At 48.1% G+C, this 19,987-nt stretch overlaps 1 protein-coding gene across 2 annotated transcripts in view; it reads left to right on the top strand.

Annotated features, from left to right (window-relative positions):
• LOC129385680 (uncharacterized) overlaps positions 1–19,451 on the top strand; it is a 63,029-nt gene extending 43,578 nt beyond the window's left edge. For both annotated transcript variants that reach the window (XM_072289085.1, XM_055072593.2), the window contains 4 exons: positions 2,515–2,571; positions 10,448–10,504; positions 16,426–16,488; positions 18,808–19,451. In XM_072289085.1, the coding sequence (XP_072145186.1) occupies positions 2,515–2,571; positions 10,448–10,504; positions 16,426–16,488; positions 18,808–19,010 (380 nt within the window). In that variant the 3' untranslated portion in view covers positions 19,011–19,451. The remainder of the gene's footprint in view (positions 1–2,514; positions 2,572–10,447; positions 10,505–16,425; positions 16,489–18,807) is intronic.
• The last annotated feature ends 536 nt before the right edge of the window (positions 19,452–19,987 follow it).

The raw sequence follows: 19,987 nt of genomic DNA, 5'->3' as shown, positions 1-19,987 counted from the left end.
ACTTTGGTTGCGTCTACTGCGGGAGTTTTGGAAAATGCGCACATAGTCGGCAGTGGCAAACGCACACCGCGTGTTTGTTGTCAGGCAGGTAACGCACCGAATTACCACGACGCTTGCAGCTTAAAAAAGCAGCAGACAGGCGCTAATGCGGTAGCGAACGTAGGCATTGGTAATTAATTGGTATTGGTAATTAATGCTGCTAAGAACGAAGGCAGATAATTAACGGGTATTGTGCCCAAGCAACTGCGACGGCCACCTCAATGACGACTGGCTGCTTTTAGGGGTGGTTTGAGGACAACGAGGAAATCTTTCGCCCTGAAAACGTGCGAAGGCAACCAAGCCTTCAAACCAAGCCCACGGCGATTCGTCCCGTTTGGGGTCATCTCGAGGGAAGCGATATGATGTATTTCGCCTCTGAAAACATGTGAAGGCGCTTAAGCGAACGTTCAGGGTCCGTAGCGACTGCTTTCCAATGTCAAAGAAAAAATGTTTCCATCTTGTGCCCAACAATGGGCGGGTGAGCCGGGTCCGCCGACCATATTTGAGGCCCTGCCGGCCCAATGTCATGACTGACGGTCCCAGTCGACGCTGTCGTTCTGCTCAATGCTTGCTGGCTCTGAACAGACCTGCGAGAACTCAATAGACCCGTCCCAAGAGCTTAAGGACGTCGCACCATACAATCTTACAAAATAGTGCACGCAAATTTCAAGGAAAGGCGAGGACTTCGGCGTTTAGAGTGCAGAACATTTACTAAGCAAACATGGGACAAATAATCATTCAGCGAAAGGTCTCGTATCATCCTATATAGGTGGTACTCAGCGGAACAAAAATGAGCAAGAAAATACGCACCGCATTAAAGTACACAACCGCTGATTTGACGAAATGGTAGACAACGCTCGGGTCGGCATATTCTGGACGGGTTTCAAGGTCAGAGCGCCCACTAACTGCGGCGGTGAGGGCGAGGGATGCTTTGAATATTATGTCGCCATGGGCCTCGCTCTCCAGTCTTTCTCCACGCTTCAAGGCAAGGCATTTGAAGCGAGGAACGACGCCCACGTTAGCAGAAATCCAGAGGTTACACTTCCAACGTGCCTCCGTGCCTTTCACGGCAGGTGTACCTAGGCCACTAATCGTTACCACGTACCAACGAAACAGGAATGGTCCATTAGCGATGCGGCCTGTTCCTACCCAAAAGGCACCGCGCACAAGGCGTCGGCGAGCGGGAGGGGCGGCGTCATAGGAGGTTGGCTTGTCCAGACTAGAAGAATCACGTGACACCCCCTCCTAGTTTTATTCCTTCATCCATTCTTACCTCGCAGGGCACGCTTATTTCTCGGTAACGGCAACAAAGCAACACTACTGAACCTAAAGGCGAGCGTCTGAAGCAGGTGCCGCTGGCCGCCTGCGGAGACGAGGAAGGGTGAGGGAGAGGAAAGAAGTTGCAACGACTGGTGGGAGGGCAGCGGAGTTACATTCCCGCCCAGTTACTCAATGACGTTTGTTGGCTCTCCTACAGAAGCAGAAAAGTCACAGAGGGCGGACCGTCCCTCTCGGCTTCCACTCGCGCAAAAACCCTTGTACCTACAGCATAGGGCACGCGGCCGCCATCTTATAGCGCTTGGAATTCATAGAGAACTTCAGGGTGACGACTACGACGACGGTGGAAATTCAACTGGAGTTTCCCCACAGTTATCTCAACAGAATAACTGCGCTGCGAAACGCGCAGAGCGAGGCATCTATAACCTCACGACTTGCGTAGCTTCCGCCACGTTCTCTGTTAAATATGAAACAGAGTATAGAGAGTACGTAACGCCATTGTGGCTCTACTCACTCTGTGTGTACTTTCTAGCCGATTCTGCGGAAATTGGTTACTCCACCAAGTTAGGACCCACGGGCTGTCCGCGACATCAACTGCAGGATTGGTGCAACTTTTGCTTTTCCGTTCGTCATTACCTACAAAACGTTAAAAAATGTTTCAATTAAAGAAAAGTTTTCGAGATTTTATTAGGCATCTCATTAAGCCCTCCTTTATTGTGCAGACAGACTGATTATTTTCAGCGTTCGAAAAAGGAATCCTGCATCACTGGCTTGCGCATTGTTTAAAGCTCCGAGGATGAATCCCGTACCGAACTCCGTAAACCACATTAGGCCTTCGATAACTAAAAGAATCAGTGCCAAATATTCGAGTTCAATTTACTGATTGCCTCACATAATGAATACGATGTTGAAAAAACCGCATAATATTTAATATTGAAGCTTTGCCATTTCAATTGAACGCATGAAATGATCTTGAAGGTAAAATATTGCTCAACTCTTGCTAAGAATTAGTGCATGAAGTTCCAAAATACAAAGAATTTTAATGTTTATATATATATATGAGGATAGTTATTAATACCGCAAATTATGTGCATTGTCTTCTGGCTTGAAACGATTCTCCAATCTGAGTAGATGTCTTGTGACAGCGCAAAGGGCGGCGATGTGTTCAGCGCTGAATCCAGGCTCTATTTCCAACAGGCGCTGACCAAATCTTCTGGCATCCCCCAAATCATTCCGCAGCCTCTCCGCCTCAAGGTTTGTATCAGATTTGTGCTTCGCATGCTGAAATGTCATCCTGCTTATAAAAATGCGACAGCTTTGACAAATTAGCCATTATAGGGGCATGGTTTGTTTTCTTCCTTATTCAAGTACATAAGACCTCGTCCTACAAGCGAGCACGATTGCCAGTAGCCTAAGAACGCGAGTAGCGCAGCCTCCTTGTTCTTCGCCTGCTGCTGGCGGCTCCGCACAGTCTGTGCATGTAACTGTACTCACAACGTGCAGGACACAGGCTTTCCATCATCAGAAACGCTGAACCACCTGAAATAAGATTGCGGGAATCTCAGAGCAGTAACCGACTGCATCTGATACTTACCTCAAGTCAACGTTAGGTTAAACAATGTAAAGAAATTGTAGAATGCAATCAAGTACAATGAGGTTTAAAACCCGCCAGTTACTTGCAAATCAGTAAACCGTGTCGCATCTGGGTCGCAAGCCCCAAGGGTAGCGTTGGCCTGGCGGCCTTGGGCACAGCTGGAAGCATCCGAAGGTCCTGGCAAAGGATGAGTCAACTGCTAACAGAACAACTTGTTTATTCCAGCATCGCAAAAGAGCGGCCGGTCAGGTCGACCGAAGTGGAGAAACGGGAGACCACGTTACCCGACGGAAGAAATCGGAGCCTCTCTCTTGGCGTCCGAGGGCAGCTGCTTTTATACTCTCGGAGTCGAGGGCAAGTAGGAACGGCCCGGAAAAGGCGCACGTGACGGCGGCGCACGGACACGTTGAGACAAGAACTGACGCATCCGCCGGGCCGGCGCCGGTCAGACCTCCTCGCTTCACAGTTGGGGAGCTCCTCTCCCCGGCTGCCACGCTTTGACAAGCGTGGCCACCAACATGCCACACACTCACACACACCCTCACACACACACACGAAGACACGTGGCATTGAAACATGCTTGGACGCGCTTGGCGGGAGGCGTTGCGGCAGTGCTGAACTGGCCAAAATGTCCGCCACTTTGAACGAAGCCCCGGCGTCCGTTGCTTCCGCGCCGGCTATACCGCACGTCGGAGGCGAAACGTAACAGACCGCCCCGTAGGGAGAAGGAGATCCCGATGGTCAGGGGACTGCATCCGCTGTCCGGAGGGATGTCGCTCGATGATGCTCATAACCGAAGTCGGTCGTCCCTCGGCGTTTCTTGAGCGCAGCGCACCGAGAAGGCCTCGTTTTCACGTTCAGGTTCACACAGAACACTGCAAAGTGACTTCGGGAGAATTGCCTTTTTTTTCTTCTCGTTCACAGCAAGCGTTAGAACTACGCCGAAACTCAACCCCTAAGTCAGCAAACACGACACAACCCTCACTAAGCCATGCCAGGCTCTTTCCCCTTTTATACTACTGCCTAGTTCCTTACAGTAGTCTAGCAGCACTCAGAACGCGTCCACAAATTGGAAATTTGAAATTGGACTTTGAAACACTAAACAAAAGCGATATGTTAAAAATCCTGCCTCAGGAAGAAAAACATCAGTAACAAACAACTTTGAGGCTGATTCCTACGTTAGGGGCCTCGACTTAAGCCATCGGCGTTACCGTTGAGACTCCCCTTTTCGTAACGCACCTCAAAGGAATATTGTTGCAAAGCGAGGCTCCAGCGCAGGAGGCGGCCATTTTTGGAAGAGCTGGTCTGCAGCCATTGGAGAGGGCAGTGATCCGTCTCAATGATAAACCTCGAGCCGGCTAGGTAGCATGACAATTTCTGAACGGCCCATACGAGACACGCACACTCTTTCTCGGTGGCACTGTACGCCTGCTCACGACTGGTCAGCTTACGACTAGCATACAGGACGGGGTGTTCCACTTCTCCTTTTTCCCGTTGGCACAGTACAACGCCCATACCTCGCTCACTAGCATCGCACTGAACAACGAACCCGTTTTTGTAGTCTGGCGCTCGTAGCACAGGCTGGCTTGTTAGGGCGCTCTTTAGGGCGCTAAAAGCTCTTTCCCTTCTCTCGTCCCAGACGACTGTTTGGGGCTCTGTTTTTTTTAGAGCATCCGTCAGGGGAGACGCGATATCAGAGTACCTGGGGATGTACCTCTGATAGTAGCCGGCGACACCTAAGAACGACCGAATATCGGTCTTCGCGCGCGGTTGCGGGAAGTCTCGCACAGCGGCCACCTTTATTTCAGAGGGGCGGCGACGACCCCGTCCAATCACGTGACCGAGGTAGACAACCTCGGCCTGTGCTAACTGGCACTTGGGAGCCTTGACTGTCAAGCCCGCTTCGCGCAGGCGGGTTAGCACTGCCCGCAAGTGTGCCATATGCTCCGACCAGGATGTGGAGAATATCGCTACGTCGTCTAAATACGGTAAAGCGAATTATTCCTGTCCCCGCAACACTTTGTCCATGAGGCTTGAAAAGCAGTATGGCGCGTTCTTCAAACCAAAACTCAAAACTTTAGGACGGAATATTCCCATTGGTGAAATGAACGCCGCATACCTACTAGCCTCTTCTGTAAGTGGAACTTGCCAATAACCCCTGACAAGCTCTAGGGTGGAAATAAATTGAGCGCTACTAACTTTCTCAAGGCGCTCCTCGATGTTAGGGATCGGATAAATTTGATCCTTAGTGATGGAATTAAGCCTGCGGTAGTCGAGGCAAGGAGGAGGTTCCTTGCCCGGTACCTCAACTAAAATCAAAGGGGAGGTATAATCACTCTCACCCGCCTCAATAACATCGAGCTGTAGCATTTTCTTTACCTCAGCCTCCATAATATCGCGCTGGCGGGGTGACACCCGGTACGCCTTGGATCGTACTGGCTCTGGGGAGGTAAGTTCTATTTCATGAGTAAGGACAGAAGTCCTACCAGGCCTCTCAAAGAACTGACCTTGAAACTTTTGTAAGAGCTGGTGTAGTTCGGTTTTCTGCTCAGGCGACAGCGGTGCTTTACTGATTAAGTCACTAATGACTTGATCGGTGTCTTCCCTGTTCGTCACTGAGCCTAGTCCCGGAAGCTCGACCGGAAGCCCTTCGGGAACGTTTACCATCATACACACCACTGCTTCCCGTTGTCTATAGGGTTTGAGCAGATTACAGTGGTAAACTTGCTGTGCTTTCCGTTTTCCTGGCAGACTCACCACGTAGTTAACGTCCGACAGTTTTTGAACAACCTGTGCTGGGCCCTCCCACTGCACGCCTTGTTTGTTCTTTAGCGATGTGCGCAATATCATTACCTCATCGCCCACCTAAAAACGACGGGCCCTGGCTGTCCGATCATGATAAACTTTGGCCCTCTGCTGGGCCTTTGCCATTGCTTCACCTGACAACTCCTGTGCCCTTCTTAAGCGTTCGAGGAGCCTAAGCAGGTACTCCACCACGACTGGGTCGTCGCGCCTGCCTTCCCACGAGTCTCGAAGCATGCGAAGTGGAGACCGCAGCGAGCGACCGAACACCAGCTCAGCTGACGAGAACCCCGTAGCCGCATGCGGCGCCGTCCTTATTGCAAACATCACCCCCGGCAGACACAGCTCCCAGTCAGTTTGTTGTTCAAAACACAATGCTCTCAACACGCGCTTCATAACGGAGTGGAGCTTCTCAACGGAATTCGACTGTGGGTGGTACACTGAGCTGTGTAACAGCTTTACCCCACACCTTTCGAGAAAGGTTGTCGTCAAAGCGCTAGTAAACACTGTGCCCTGATCTGACTGGATTTCCGCAGGAAAAGCAACTCGCGCAAATATGGACAGTAGTGCATTGACTATCTCAACTGAGCTGAGTTCTTTAAGCGGCACTGCTTCAGGAAACTTCGTAGCTGTGCAGATCACAGTCAAAATGTGTCTGTACCCCGTGGTTGTTACCGGCACAGGTCCCACTGTATCAATAACGAGCCGTCTAAAAGTCCCCGTAATGATAAGTACCAACTTCAACGGCGCCCTCGATTTGTCCCCTGGTTTGCCTACCCGCTGACAGGTGTCACATGTCCTCACAAAGTGTTCTGCGTCACGAAAACACCCTGGCCAATAGTACTCTTGCAAGAGACGGTCCTTAGTTTTAACTCCTAGGTGTCCAGACCACGAACCCCCATGCGACAAGCGCAACAGATCCTGACGGTAGCACTGAGGCACGATCCGCTGATCGAACTCCACTCCCCTGCGGTCTAGATACTTCCGGTACAGGACCCCACTTCTTTCCACAAAACAAGCATTTTTCTTGGCGATACCTTCCTTGACATTGCAGCGCAGGTTTTCTAGGCTGCCCTCCTTTTATTGGTCGGCTATCAAAGCCGACCGGCTGACTTTTAGCCACCTATTAAGTCCATCTGACGTAGGCGCGGTGAGCAAATCTGCAGATAGCTCTTCTAACTTTCCCGTGTCGGGCATTTCCTCTCCAGTATCTGGTGCCTTCAACGCTACAGGCTCAATTTTATTCAGTTCGGACGTGCTCTGAATATCAGCTTGCTGCGCCTCCGACCCTTTCTCATTGTTCGACAACGTCGGCCCCGCAACTACCGCCTTTGCAGCGAGCTCCCGAACTCTCGATCTGGTTAAGGCCTGAACGCTAGCCTCACCAAACAAAAGCCCCTTCTCGCGCAGGAGGTGATCGGACCTGTTCGAAAATAGGTACGGGCATTGGGGGGGGGGGGGTGCAGCATAGATGACACTGCGGCCTCCGTCTCAAGTGCTGCGAAAGGTCCTTCAATAAGCACTTTTGCTACGGGCAGACACACGCTATGAGCTTCCACAGCTTGCTTGATCCATGCGCACTCGCCCGTGAACATATCGGGTTCTACGTGAGAGGGGTGAACTACATCCATTGTAGCTGCGGAATCACGAAGCACTCGGCACTCTTTCCCGTTCACGAGGACGTCTCGCATGTAAGGCTCGAGAAGCTTCATGTTTTCGTCAGTGCTGCATAATGACAAAAACACGACTTTTGTTTTTGTTTCTGGACACTGCGCCGAAAAGTGACCCGGCTTCTGGCACGTATAACACACGCGCGGTTGCCTCGTCTCGAACCGCTTTCTGCGTTGGGCTTCGGCTGCCGCCGTCTCCTTACGTTCGGTCGGACTGCTTTCACTCGCATCCGCACTACGTGTGTCCCCCCTTGCTCTCATGGGTGTGAACTTCGCCCTCTCAAACTTAGAGCCAAATTCACCCTTTTGACCGTCCTTAGCTCCGCGGGCCCGACGCGTCACAAACTCCTCGGCTAGCTCGGCGGCTTTAGCCACCGTACTAACGTCTGGCCTATCCAAGACCCAGTACCGCACGTTCTCAGGTAACCGACTATAAAACTGTTCCAGCCCGAAACACTGCAGAACTTTCTCGTGGTCACCAAACGCTTTCTCTTCTTTGAGCCACTCCTGCATGTTTGACATAAGCCTGTAGGCAAACTCTGTATATGACTCACTTCTGCCTTTCTCATTTTCCCGAAATTTCCGACGGAACGCCTCCGCTGACAGCCTGTACTTTTTTAGCAGACTCGATTTCACTTGGTCGAAATCCTCTGCTTCCTCTCTGTTCAAGCGAGCGACTACGTCGGCCGCCTCGCCGGGCAACAAAGTGAGCAAGCGCTGTGGCCACGTTTCCCGAGAGAACCCCTGCTTCTCGCACGTTCGCTCAAAGTTAACCAGGAACAAACCAATGTCCTCTCCAAGCTTAAACGGCCGCATCAGGTCAGTCATTTTGAACGATACTCGTTCTCCTGTACCGTGTGCCTCACTTCCATTACGAGCGCGTTCCATCTCTACCTCGAGACGCTTCATTTCCAAAGCGTGTTGACGGTCGCGCTCCTCTTTCTCTTTTTGCTCGTTACGTTCGCGCTCGTCTTTCTCTTTTTGCTTTTTACGTTCGCGCTCCTGTCTTTTTGCCGTCTCCCTCTCCTCAATGGTCTCAAGGCATTCCGACAGCTCCTCATCCTCAGCTTCTAACTCAAGAATAGCCCTTAGCAGCTCTGGTTTTCTGAGTTTGTCTGAGACATCCAGACCCAGCTCTCTTGCAAGCTCGAGCAATTTCGGTTTGCGCAACGACTTCCAATCCATGGCTGCTCTGAATGCTGCTTTCTCTACTGCCGACTAATGTCTTGCCGCAAACTAACCCGGCAGCAACGACAACCACAATTACCAGCTCTGTTTCTGACACTAACAAAAGCCTGGCAAAACTCAGAAGAAAGTCCCGCACTCACCAAACCTCGCAGCCAAGAATTCAGCGCAGTCGTTCCGCTGCAGGCAACCAGTCATCACACAGGGCTCGTTGCACTGCTCCCGGATGGTCGTTGTGCTGCTCAGCATACAGTCGACCGCATATCATCGCTGCTGGCCTCCGTTGTCGCGATCTCACCGCTGGCAACCAGTTGTTGCATCTGGGTCGCAAGCCCCAAGGGTAGCGTTGGCCTGGCCGCCTGGGGCACAGCTGCAAGCATCCGAAGGTCCTGGCAAAGGATGAGTCGACTGCTAACAGAACAGCTTGTTTATTCTACCATCGCAAAAAAGCTGCCGGTCAGGTCGACCGAAGTGGAGAAACGGGAGACCACGCTACTCGACTGAATAAATCGAAGCTTCTCTCTTGGCGTCCGGGGCAGCTGCTTTTATACTCTCGGAGTCGAGGGCAAGAAGGAACGGCCCGGAAAAGGCGCACGTGACGGCGGCGCACGGACACGTTGAGACAAGAAGTGACGCATCCGCCGGGCCGGCGTCGGTCAGACCTCCTCGCTTCACAGTTGGGGAGCTCCTCTCCCCGGCTGCCACGATTTGACAAGCGTGGGCACCAACATGCGCATACACTCACACACACGAAGACACGCGGCATTGAAACATGCCTGGACGCGCTTGAGGGGACGCGTTCCGGCAGCGCTGAACGGGCCAAAATGTCCGCCGCTGTGAACGAAGCCCCGGCGTCCGTTGCATCCGCGCCGGCTATACCGCACGTAGGAGGCGAAACGTAACACCTTGTACCTACAGCATAGGGCACGCGGCCGCCATCTTATAGCGCTTGGAATTCATAAAGAACTTCAGGGCGACGACTACGACGACGGTGAAAATTCAACTGGAGTTTCCCGACAGTTAGTATCGCAACAGAACAACTGCGCTGCGAAACGCGCAGAGAGAGGCATGTATGACCTCACGACTTGCGTAGCTTCCGCCGCGTTCTCTGTTAAATATGAAACAGAGTATAGAGAGTACGTAACGCCATTGTCGTTCTACTCACTGTGTGTGTACTTTCTAGCCGATTCTGCGGAAATTGGTTACACTACCAAGTTTGGGCCCACGGGCTCTCCGCGACATCAACTGCAGGATTGGTGCAACTTTTGCTTTTCCGTTCGTCACTACCTACAAAACGTTAAAAAATGTTTGAATTAAAGAAATGTTTTCGAGATTTTATTAGGCATCTCATTAAGGCCTCCATTATTGTGCAGACAGACTGATTATTTTCAGCGTTCGAAAAGGAATCCTGCATCACTGGCTTGCGCATTGTTTAAAGCTCCGAGGATGAATCCCGTACCGAACTCCGTAAACCACATTAGGCCTTCGATAACTAAATGAATCAGTGCCAAATGTTCTAGTTCAATTTACTGATTGCTTCACATAATGAATACAATGTTGGAAAAGCCGACATAATATTTCATATTGAAGCTTTGCCATTTCGATTGAACGTATGAAATGAACTTGAAGGTGATATATTGCCCAACTCTTGCTAAGAATTAGTGCATGAAGTTCTAAAATACAAAGAATTTTGATGTATATATATATATATATATGTATATATATATATATATATATATTATGCGGATAGTTATTAACACCGTAAATTATGTGCATTGTCTTCTGGCTTGAAACGATTCTCCAATCTGAGTAGATGTCTTGTGACAGTGCAAAGAGCGGCGCTGTGTTCGGCGCTGAATCCAGGCTCTATTTCAAACAGGCGCTGACCAAATCTTCTGGCCTCCCAGAAATCATTCCGCAGCCTCTCCGCCTCAAGGTTTGTATCAGATTTGTGCTTCGCATGCTGAAATGTCATCCTGCTTATAAAAAGGCGACAGCTTTGACAAATTAGCCATTATAGGGGCATGGTTTTTTTTCTTCCTTATTCAAGTACATAAGACCTCGTCCTACAAGCGAGCACGATTGCCAGTAGCCTAAGAACGCGAGTAGCGCAGCCTCCTTGTTCTTCGCCTGCTGCTGGCGGCTCCGCACAGTCTGTGCATGTAACTGTACTCACAACGTGCAGGACACAGGCTTTCCATCATCAGAAACGCTGAACCACCTGAAATAAAATTTCGGGAATCCAAGAGCAGTGACCGACTGCATCTGATATTTTGCCTCAAGTCAACGTTAGGTTAAACAATGTAAAGAAATTGTAGAATGCAATCAAGTACAATGTGGTTTAAAACCCGCTAGTTACTTGCAACTCAGTAAACCGCAACTGGCGGAATGCCTCAAGCAGACAAAGACAGTATACACTTTCGCAGTGTTCTTTTTATTTTGTTTTCTATAAACAACAAACCTATTTCAAATATTTGCGGTTCCTAAACTCTGCACAACAATTAGCTCCCCAAAAGATGACACCATCGATACCGCAAGCCCTAGTTCAATTTCAACTTATTGCTTCTCTCATATGTTGAGTGTTGGGTTGCCTGGTATGAAATTCAAAATGTTGCTTCATAATCAATGACTGCATACGATTCACACAAGGAAATAATGTTTCTTTCTTCATAACGCAAAACATTCCTGCTCACATCAAAAATGCTTTGAATCTTCTTCCTTTGATTTTTTTCCTCACATGATACTCCACCAAGATCATAAACGTTGTGACAAGAGCGCGTCCCGCTGCTCTTACTTTTAGCGCACGTTCTGTCCCTGTTTAACAGCTACCTGCTACGATAGCCCTGTGTCTGTAGGGCTGCCTTGCTACTGAGCTCCTGGTAGAGGGTTCGATCGCGGCTCCGGCCGCAGCATTCCTATGGAGGCTTAACGCCAGTGTGCTTAGATTCATCTGCATGGCAAATAACCCCGAGTTGTCGAACATATTGCGCAGTGCTACGGCGTGCCTCGTGAAAATATGGGCATTATGGCACACGAAACAACACAAATAAATTTCTGTAAATCCTCAACCGACGCTGCCCATTTTCCGTAGCACGAAATATCAGAGTCCACATTTTCTCCGCCACTTTAGCTCGATGGCTGGGGGCGCTATGACATTTCAAACACATTATTGGGCTTCCCAACGCATGCTGGCATCCTACCACTTTGATGTACAAGTTGCGGGAAGTAACGTCGAGAAGCATTCGTTAGACGACTCTCAAAAAACGAAGGATAGTGGTCGTGTTGGTAAACATGGATCTTCAAGAAATAAATAGACACAATGATACAGAGGAAGACACAGAGGAACACAGGACATGCACTTAAATGTAAACTTATTTTAATGAGAGAAACACATCTATACCGGCTGTTTCGAGTTCGAGTAATCCAGGTCAAGCACCTACGTTGAGCCATCTGCGACAATCACCTTTTTTTTTAATATTTAAAGTCCAGAAAAGGACACGCTACTTATACCTGTACACCGTAACTTTGACGAAAGCAACAACGGTGTTGGTAAGCGAACTTATAGACTTGAAGATGAAAGAATAGCAGAGCAAATTCACAATTACAGACGAATCTACGTATTGATGCATATGTCAGAAAGCAATGAAAAACAAGGAGTGTGTTCCTTTAGAATATTGCTCACAATACGCCCAGTGGTCTTCAGATCACGCCTGTACAGAATGCTGGAAAGCAAGGTTTCAGGAAGGTGATTTAATCATTACTCCCTGCTAGAAGTAGGTGCGCAAAGTTTGCGCATTTTCAATAATCAACTCGTTTCTTGATATAAAAATACATGTTTCAGCAGAATTCCCAACACTATAAATTGTCTGCAGTATCTCCAATCCTGGAACGATTCTTTATATTGAGTAGCCGCCTTGTGACAGAGCAGACAGCGGTGTAGTGTTGAGCACTGAACTCATGCTCTATTTCCAACAAGCGGTGACCGTATCGTCTGGCCTAACGTAGATCATTCCGCAGCTTCTACTTCCTTTCATCCTGAAGGTTTGTATAAGACTTGTGCTTCGCATGCGGCAATGTTATCCTGATTACGAAAAGGTCACAGCTTTCACAAATTAGAATTAGAGGTACATGGTTTATTTCCTTCCCTATTTAAGTATATAAGAGAGGCCCTACAAGCGAGGACGATTGCCAGTAGCCTAAGACGGCGAGTAGAGCCTCCTTGTTCATCGCCTGTTGATGGAGGTTCCGCATTCTCTGTGCCTGTAACTGGACTGGGAACGTGCAGGACACAGGCTTTCCATCATCAGAAACGCTAAAGCATCTCAAATAAAGTTTGGGGAATCTAAGAGCAGTGACTGATTACCTGTGGTGTCATTTTGCCTGAAGTCAATGTTAGGTTAAACAACGTAACGAAATTGAAAGAGAAAGAGTACAATAACGTGTAGAACCCACTAGTTACTTTCAACTTGTTAAACCGCAACTACTGCAATGCCTCAAGCAAAAAAAATGCAGTATATACCTTCGCAGTATTTTCTTTTTTAAAGCAACAAACTTCTTTCAAATATTTGCCGTTCCCGAACTCTGCACAACATAATTAGCTCCGAGAAGAATGACATCATCGATACCGGAAGCCCTAGTTCAATTTAAATTTATTGATTGCTTCATATATTGAATGCAGTGTAAGCAAATACGAATAAACATGAGGTTGCCCCATAATCAATGGCTGCTTACGATTCACACAAGGAAATAATGTTTCTTTCTTCATAACTCAGAGGATTCCTGCTCATACGAAACTTGGTTTGAATCGCTTTCCTTTGATTTCTTTACTCAAATGATACTACGCAACGATCATAAGCATTGCACAAGAGTGAGTCCCGCTGATCTGACTGTTAGCACACATTCTGTCCGCGTTTCTTAAGCGTCGCCAGCTACGATGGCGCTGTGGCTGTGGTGTTGTCCTGCTGATGAGCTTCTGGTAGCGAGTTCGATCGTGGCCCTGGCCGCCGCATTTCGAAGGGGCCTAAATGCGAAAAACGCCCGTGTGCTAGATTCATCTGCACGGTAGAGAACTCCAAGTGGTCTAAATTAATGCGCAGCGCCCCGCTACCGCGTGCCTCTTAATGAGATGAATGTTTTGGCGGGTAAAACATTCAATTTCAATTCAATTATGGAAATTCAATTCAATTTATGGAAATACTCAACCGACGCTTCCCACGTTCGTTAGCATGAAATAACAAGAGGCCACATTTTCTCCGCCACTTCGCCTCGATGCCTGGAGGCGCAATGAATATGAGTCATCTGCCACAATCACCTTTTTTTTTTAATATTTGCGTTCCAGAAAATGACACCCTAATTATCGACTGAATACCTATACCCCGTAACTTTGATGAAAGCAGCAACGGCGTTGGAACCAAACTTGTAGACTTGAACATGAACGAACCGCAGAGCAGAGTCACAATTACAGATGAATGTACATATTTACACACATGTCAGAAAGGAATGAAAAACGAGTGATTCTTTTAAGAATCTTACTTACAATTCGTTTAGTGGCCTTAAGATCACGCCTGTACCGAATTCTGGAAAGCAAGGTTTTTGGTAATATAACTTAATCAGCCCAGTTTAATGTTCAAGTCGTTGCACTGTCCTTATTATAGCTTCGTCAATCACTGCTCGCCATGATGTCGTCATCACCCCATCTTCATCAGGCCATTGCCGTCATAGAGACCTGTTGACAAATTCATCGCCAGGCCATTGTCGTCATACACTTTTCGTCATCCGATTGCCTTCATACCATTGTCATGCCACCATCATCATTGTGTCGTTGTCCTACAGTCATCGTTAAGCATTAGTTGTGATACTGTGGTCGTGATGCTCTCGCGGTCGTTTCATAGTCGTCATTGCCACTTCATCATGCAACTCTCATCATGTCGTCATCGTCACGCCATATATATATATATATATATATATATACCAATCATGTTCCTACCATTGTCGTCATACCGTCCTCATAACGCTGTCGTTTAACCGTTTTAATCACTTTAGTAACGTTATCCCATTATCGTCATGCCATCGTCATCAAACCACCTTCGTCTTTCCATCGACGTCAATCCTCCTTCTTCATTCCGTTGTAGTTATCCTGTTATCATTCAGTTGTGAATATCCTGCCGTGGTTATGCCATCGTCGTCAGACAGTCGCCATCAAACAGTCGTTGTGACACCACCGTCATCATGCCGCAGGGGTCCTGCAGTCGCCGCCACTCCAGCTTCACCATGCTATATTCGTCACACCGTTTTTGTCACACAGGCTTCTTAATGCATTCGTCGTAATTCTACTCTCATCATACCCTTTTAATTACATCGTCGTCAATGCCATCATCCCACAGTCATCGTCATGCATTGGTTGCCCTACCATTGTTGTGTTGCTTTTGGGGTCGTAAGTCGTCGTTCTAACGTCGACATTTCACACTCGCCATGTAGTCGTCATAACGCCATCGTCATCCCACACACTGCGTACTATTTTATGCATTTACCGTCACAGTACCAATTTGCCATCATCATCCTTTATGTAACGTCATGTCATCGTCATCATACCAGCGTTTTTGATTCATCGAAATCATCTTTTTCGCCATTCTATCCTAATTATGCTGCCGTCATTTAATCCTAATTGTGCCCCTATTTTCACGCTATTGTCATCATTGCGTCGTCCGTCGTCAGATATCCACTATCATACACCTGTTGTCACACCATCTTCTCAGCACCGTTGTCATTCCAGCTTCGTCACATCGAGGCCAATTGTCGTCAAACCATCGTTGTCACGCTGTCGTCGTCATTCAATTGTGCTCATATCGGCAGCGTCACGCTGTCCTTTTTATACTATGGTAACTATTAAACAACGGTCGGTCATTGCTGCCATGCCGCTCTCATCATACCACGTTTGTCGTTCCATCGGCGACTTCTTTCGTAATTTCATAGTCGTCAGTGAGTCGGCGTCATACAGTCATCATACCGCCATGCTCATGGGCGACCACGGCCAGTGAGTACCATGGCAACATAGGAGGATACCGAATTATGCCACATACAGCGAAAGCAACACGAGCCAAAGAGTGACAATTAAAGTTGTGAAATAAACGATGTCGTCGTCATGCAACTGTCCTCATGTCGGCAGCGTCACTCTGTCCTTTTTATACTATGGTAACCATTAAACAACGGTCGGTCATTGCCGTCCTGCCGCTCTTATCATACCACGTTTGTCGTTCCATCGATGAGTTCCTTCGTCATTTCCTAGTCGTCAGTCAGTCGGCGTCATACAGTTATCATCATACCGCCATGCTCATGGCCGACCACGGCCAGTGAGTACCATAGCAACATAGGATACCGAATTATGCCACATACAGCAGAAGCAACGTGAGCCGCAGAGTGACAATCGAAGTTGTGAAACATATTCATCTTCAGAAATATGGTACGCCGCTAAGTTTGTCGAATGTTACTCGTATTATCATCGACAGCCATCCTCAGATGAGTTCCGTAATTTTTTTCATCAACATCTTGAAACATCGTAAGACGATCAGCGTACACTACCGACTTCCTGGCTAAAGGACCATTCCGAATTTGAGCTCCTGGGACGCCGCCTAGCACATAACACGACGCTGTACAACTTGAGTAAATCTCTGCTGATCACTTATTGACGTCGCTGCGTCTGTCCAACGGCTTTGTTGAGCTGTCAGTACAATGTTCCAAAAGCACGATAATGCCTCCCCACTCCGGAGACGCAGCACTGAGAAGCATTTTCTTATTTTCTACACCTGCTTTAGTGTTACCAGACGTGATTCATAATAAAACTATACTTCTTGTGCGCAGTTCCATGGGATCGAAAGTTTGGCCCAAGAGCGAGCGAAGAAGTCATTCTGTTTGCGTGGCCAGGTGAGTAAGCTTTAAAATATATACTCGAGCTGCACGCTTGCGATAGCACGTATATGGACACTCCAGACGCATTTCTGTCATCGGCGTTGCCGTGCGGTTCCGCTAAATTCCAAGAGCGATAAATTCGCCACCGCGCGCCGTGGGAAGGAGGGGTCACCTTCTACTGCGGGTGTCCCGGGCGGAATTTCTACAATTGCTAGTAGGTACAGCGGGGGCGTGGCGTTTCTCATGGCACCCGACGTTTCTGTGCAGGCGCGTGTAAGAGAGGGTGCGAGAGTGAGCATCTGGAGGCTTTGCTCTTTAAATATATGACTTTGCCTAGGCACTACGTAGGAGGCTCCTTAGCGCATGTTGTATGCGTTTGTCCCCTAGATATGCCGGCAACGCGGAGTGCGCTCGAGTTTACGCGCCGCCGCTGGCTGCCCGCGCGGTGAGGCAGTGGGCATGGACGCCCCATTTGGTGATCGCTGTGTCTGAAGCGACAAGGTTCTGACTGGTGTTGTAAAAGTCGCGGGTCGGTTTTTTCGTCGCGACGATACATTGTATTATTTACAAGCATTGTTCCAGGAGGGCACATGTAAGCGGCAAACGGAGACCTTAGGAGAGCAGCTGAGGTTATAATAAAGCAGGCGGCGCAAGATCTCCAGGGCACCCAAGGGGTAGCGGGGGGATTAAAGCTGGAAGCATGGCGGCCCGTGGATTATGGCCGCGGAGGCCGAAGCATGCCAGGGGGTGTTCGCATAAAAAATTGGCTGTCCGCGATAGTGGACAGCCGATGTTATACACCCCTGGCACGCGCAGGCCTCAGCGAGCCCCAACCCACGCAACAGTCCGGGTTCTAGCGTTGGTGTCCCCGTTGCCGCTTTCGTGTCCTGGAGGCGCCGCCAATAGTGCGAAACAATGACACGCTGTTTCAGTTAGTAAAAAAAAACACGATTGAATAAATACAATTACGTCCAGCCGCCAACTTGCTACGTTAACTTCAGCACTACCGCGCCCCGCGACTACTGCCGGCCCGCCTAGGAAAAACGCATACAACACGCGCTAAGAAACTCCGCCGTACTGCCTAGGCAGAGTCATATGTCCAAGGAGCAAAAGTGTCCACATTCCCTCGCTCGCACCCGCTTTACTCGCACATGCGCGCGAACGTCCGGCCTCTCCGCAAGTATCCGCAAGCGCCATGCCGCGCTGTACCTACTAGCAATTGTAAATACACTCCCGGGCGACCGCGCCCGCCTGGCCGCTGTATCTTCAAAGTCATCTGCGACGAGTACAGAGTGCGCATTGCGATGTGTCTTCGCGGCGCAATTCGCGTTGATGCGAGTGGCTGCACGAAGCATAATGCCTCCAGCTAAGCTGTTACAGCCTTGGGAGTGACATGTGATAGAATGTCAGTCCATCCTGTGATATGTGATAGAGTCATCCATACTCCACGGAACAATAAAATATCATTCAGCAATAGGAAGAAGGCGAGGTTTTCCATAACAAACATCCTCTATCAGATTCTCAAAAGCAAGAAAGCCGAAACAGGTCATTTACCACAGCTGATGGTAATCGCAAAGCATATGCGTAAATACCAACATTACAATATCGCAGCACAGCACTGCCACTGGAACAAGATTGAAAGCATTGAACTACTCGGACCCCGTTATTTTTGTCACTTGTTTCAATTTAGGTGCAGTCTGTGGATGAGTGTCTAAGCTTACCGGAAATAAAGTACTACATTTCGGTGGCGAATCACTCGCACTGACCCGACCAGAGATCAGAACTACCACAAAACAGATATGCTGGAGTTTCTATGCGCCTTGAACCTCGAAATCAAAATTGCCAACGGAACGTTTCACCGCAGCCCGTGTCAGAAGTAGCTTTTGATTATTAGGGGTAATAAGTTCAACCATGCAGGTATTTTTCGCCTTGTCATATCCTAAGTGAGAACAGGTAATGCTTGTTTCTTGTTAAGATTCATAGTTTTCGACATGCACTTGGTAAATGAAGGAGCCGAACTCAACAACAGGGAATATATTTATTGGAAGACGGCATATTTACAAGCTCACTTTCATGCTTTGGCTTACTTGTTTCCTTTATGAAATGGGATTTACCTTTATATGTCCCACTTTACGTAGGAAAAGGTCCACAGCCAAAAGTAGCTATGGTACTGTCCGTGCTGTATACTATACTTTCACATATTATGTTGCTCAGGTTGTTTCTTTTTTCTATTCTTACATCATGCAAAAAGGGGCGGGAAGCACTTAGAAAATGTTCTTTGCAATAAAACTTAAGATCGTTACTCTTTCTTCCTTTCTTTTCTTTTTTGTAAAGTGTCCACACCACATCTCTGCGAACTGCCGCCAATAACGGGACCCTGTGAGGCCTACATGACCAAGTACTACTACAACACGACTACCGCGACCTGTGAGAGCTTCACCTACGGCGGCTGCCTTGGAAACCAAAACAAGTTCCACAGCGCTGAACAGTGTGAAGAGACTTGCAAATCTAGGAGCGTAGTGCTCCCTCGAGCCTAATTCTTCTGACGCGCACAAAAAAGCAACTTTGCAAGCAGCACAAGTAACGAAAAATACGAGCGATCAGCGCCTGTCCTCAGTATTTCTCTGTCTTGTGTTGCCGTTACTTTTGCGCTGCTTTGACCAGAAAGATCAACCAATTCACCCAGGTTTATACTATGTTGAAGTAACGATGTTTTAGGGGACGCAAAAAAAAAACAAGACAGATGGGGCTAAATTGATACACTAAAGTTTCAGGACTGCTTCTGAGTTCGCACTTATTATAGAAAAAAACGCCGGTCAGAGGCCGATGTTTCCTCTCTTAGCACCAATGTCAAATTTGAAGCAAGTGCATCAATACCATAACATCAGTAAAGCCGCTCTGTAACGTCGCATGGTTCAATGTATTCTCTTTGCTTGGCGTGATTTCTTCCAATAAAACTTGAAGAAATTGTTGCATTATATTGTGATCTCTAATTGATTTTGTAATTTATTAAGCGAATATTTTCACCTATTCGTTGTAGAACGAGACATCTGAGCGTAAATGTACATATAGTTCCGACAATATCAGGAATCAATTATTCTGTATTCGAATAGCGATTCCTTTGAACCTGTAAGTTTCTACCTGCCCCAATTTCATTTGCTTACCGTCATCAGTGCGGGACCTTAAACCTCGTGGTTACTAGCATTTCTTTGCCGGTTTTCGTTTTTCTTCAGAGGTCGGATTACTGAGAAACAGCCATATTGGAAAAACACTTGTGGGACGGACTGCTGACATTGTCATGTAAATTTCACAAAAGCCTTCAACGTCCCCCTGATGGTAATTTTCGTTCAGATCCCAGATTTCATGGCACAGATTGTTTCGCGATTCTAGGTTTGATATCTTAGTGTTAAGTTTTGTTTCACTGAACTTAGTATGCATAAACACTGACAGCGCACGATGCGCATACCCTTCAGAATGCTTATCGGAATGTTTCCAAAACGCTTTGAATATGTGA

Source organism: Dermacentor andersoni, chromosome 7, assembly GCF_023375885.2.
Source record: "Dermacentor andersoni chromosome 7, qqDerAnde1_hic_scaffold, whole genome shotgun sequence".
NCBI classification, from domain to species: Eukaryota; Metazoa; Arthropoda; class Arachnida; order Ixodida; family Ixodidae; genus Dermacentor; species Dermacentor andersoni.
This window is presented reverse-complemented; position numbering and strand designations above follow the sequence as displayed.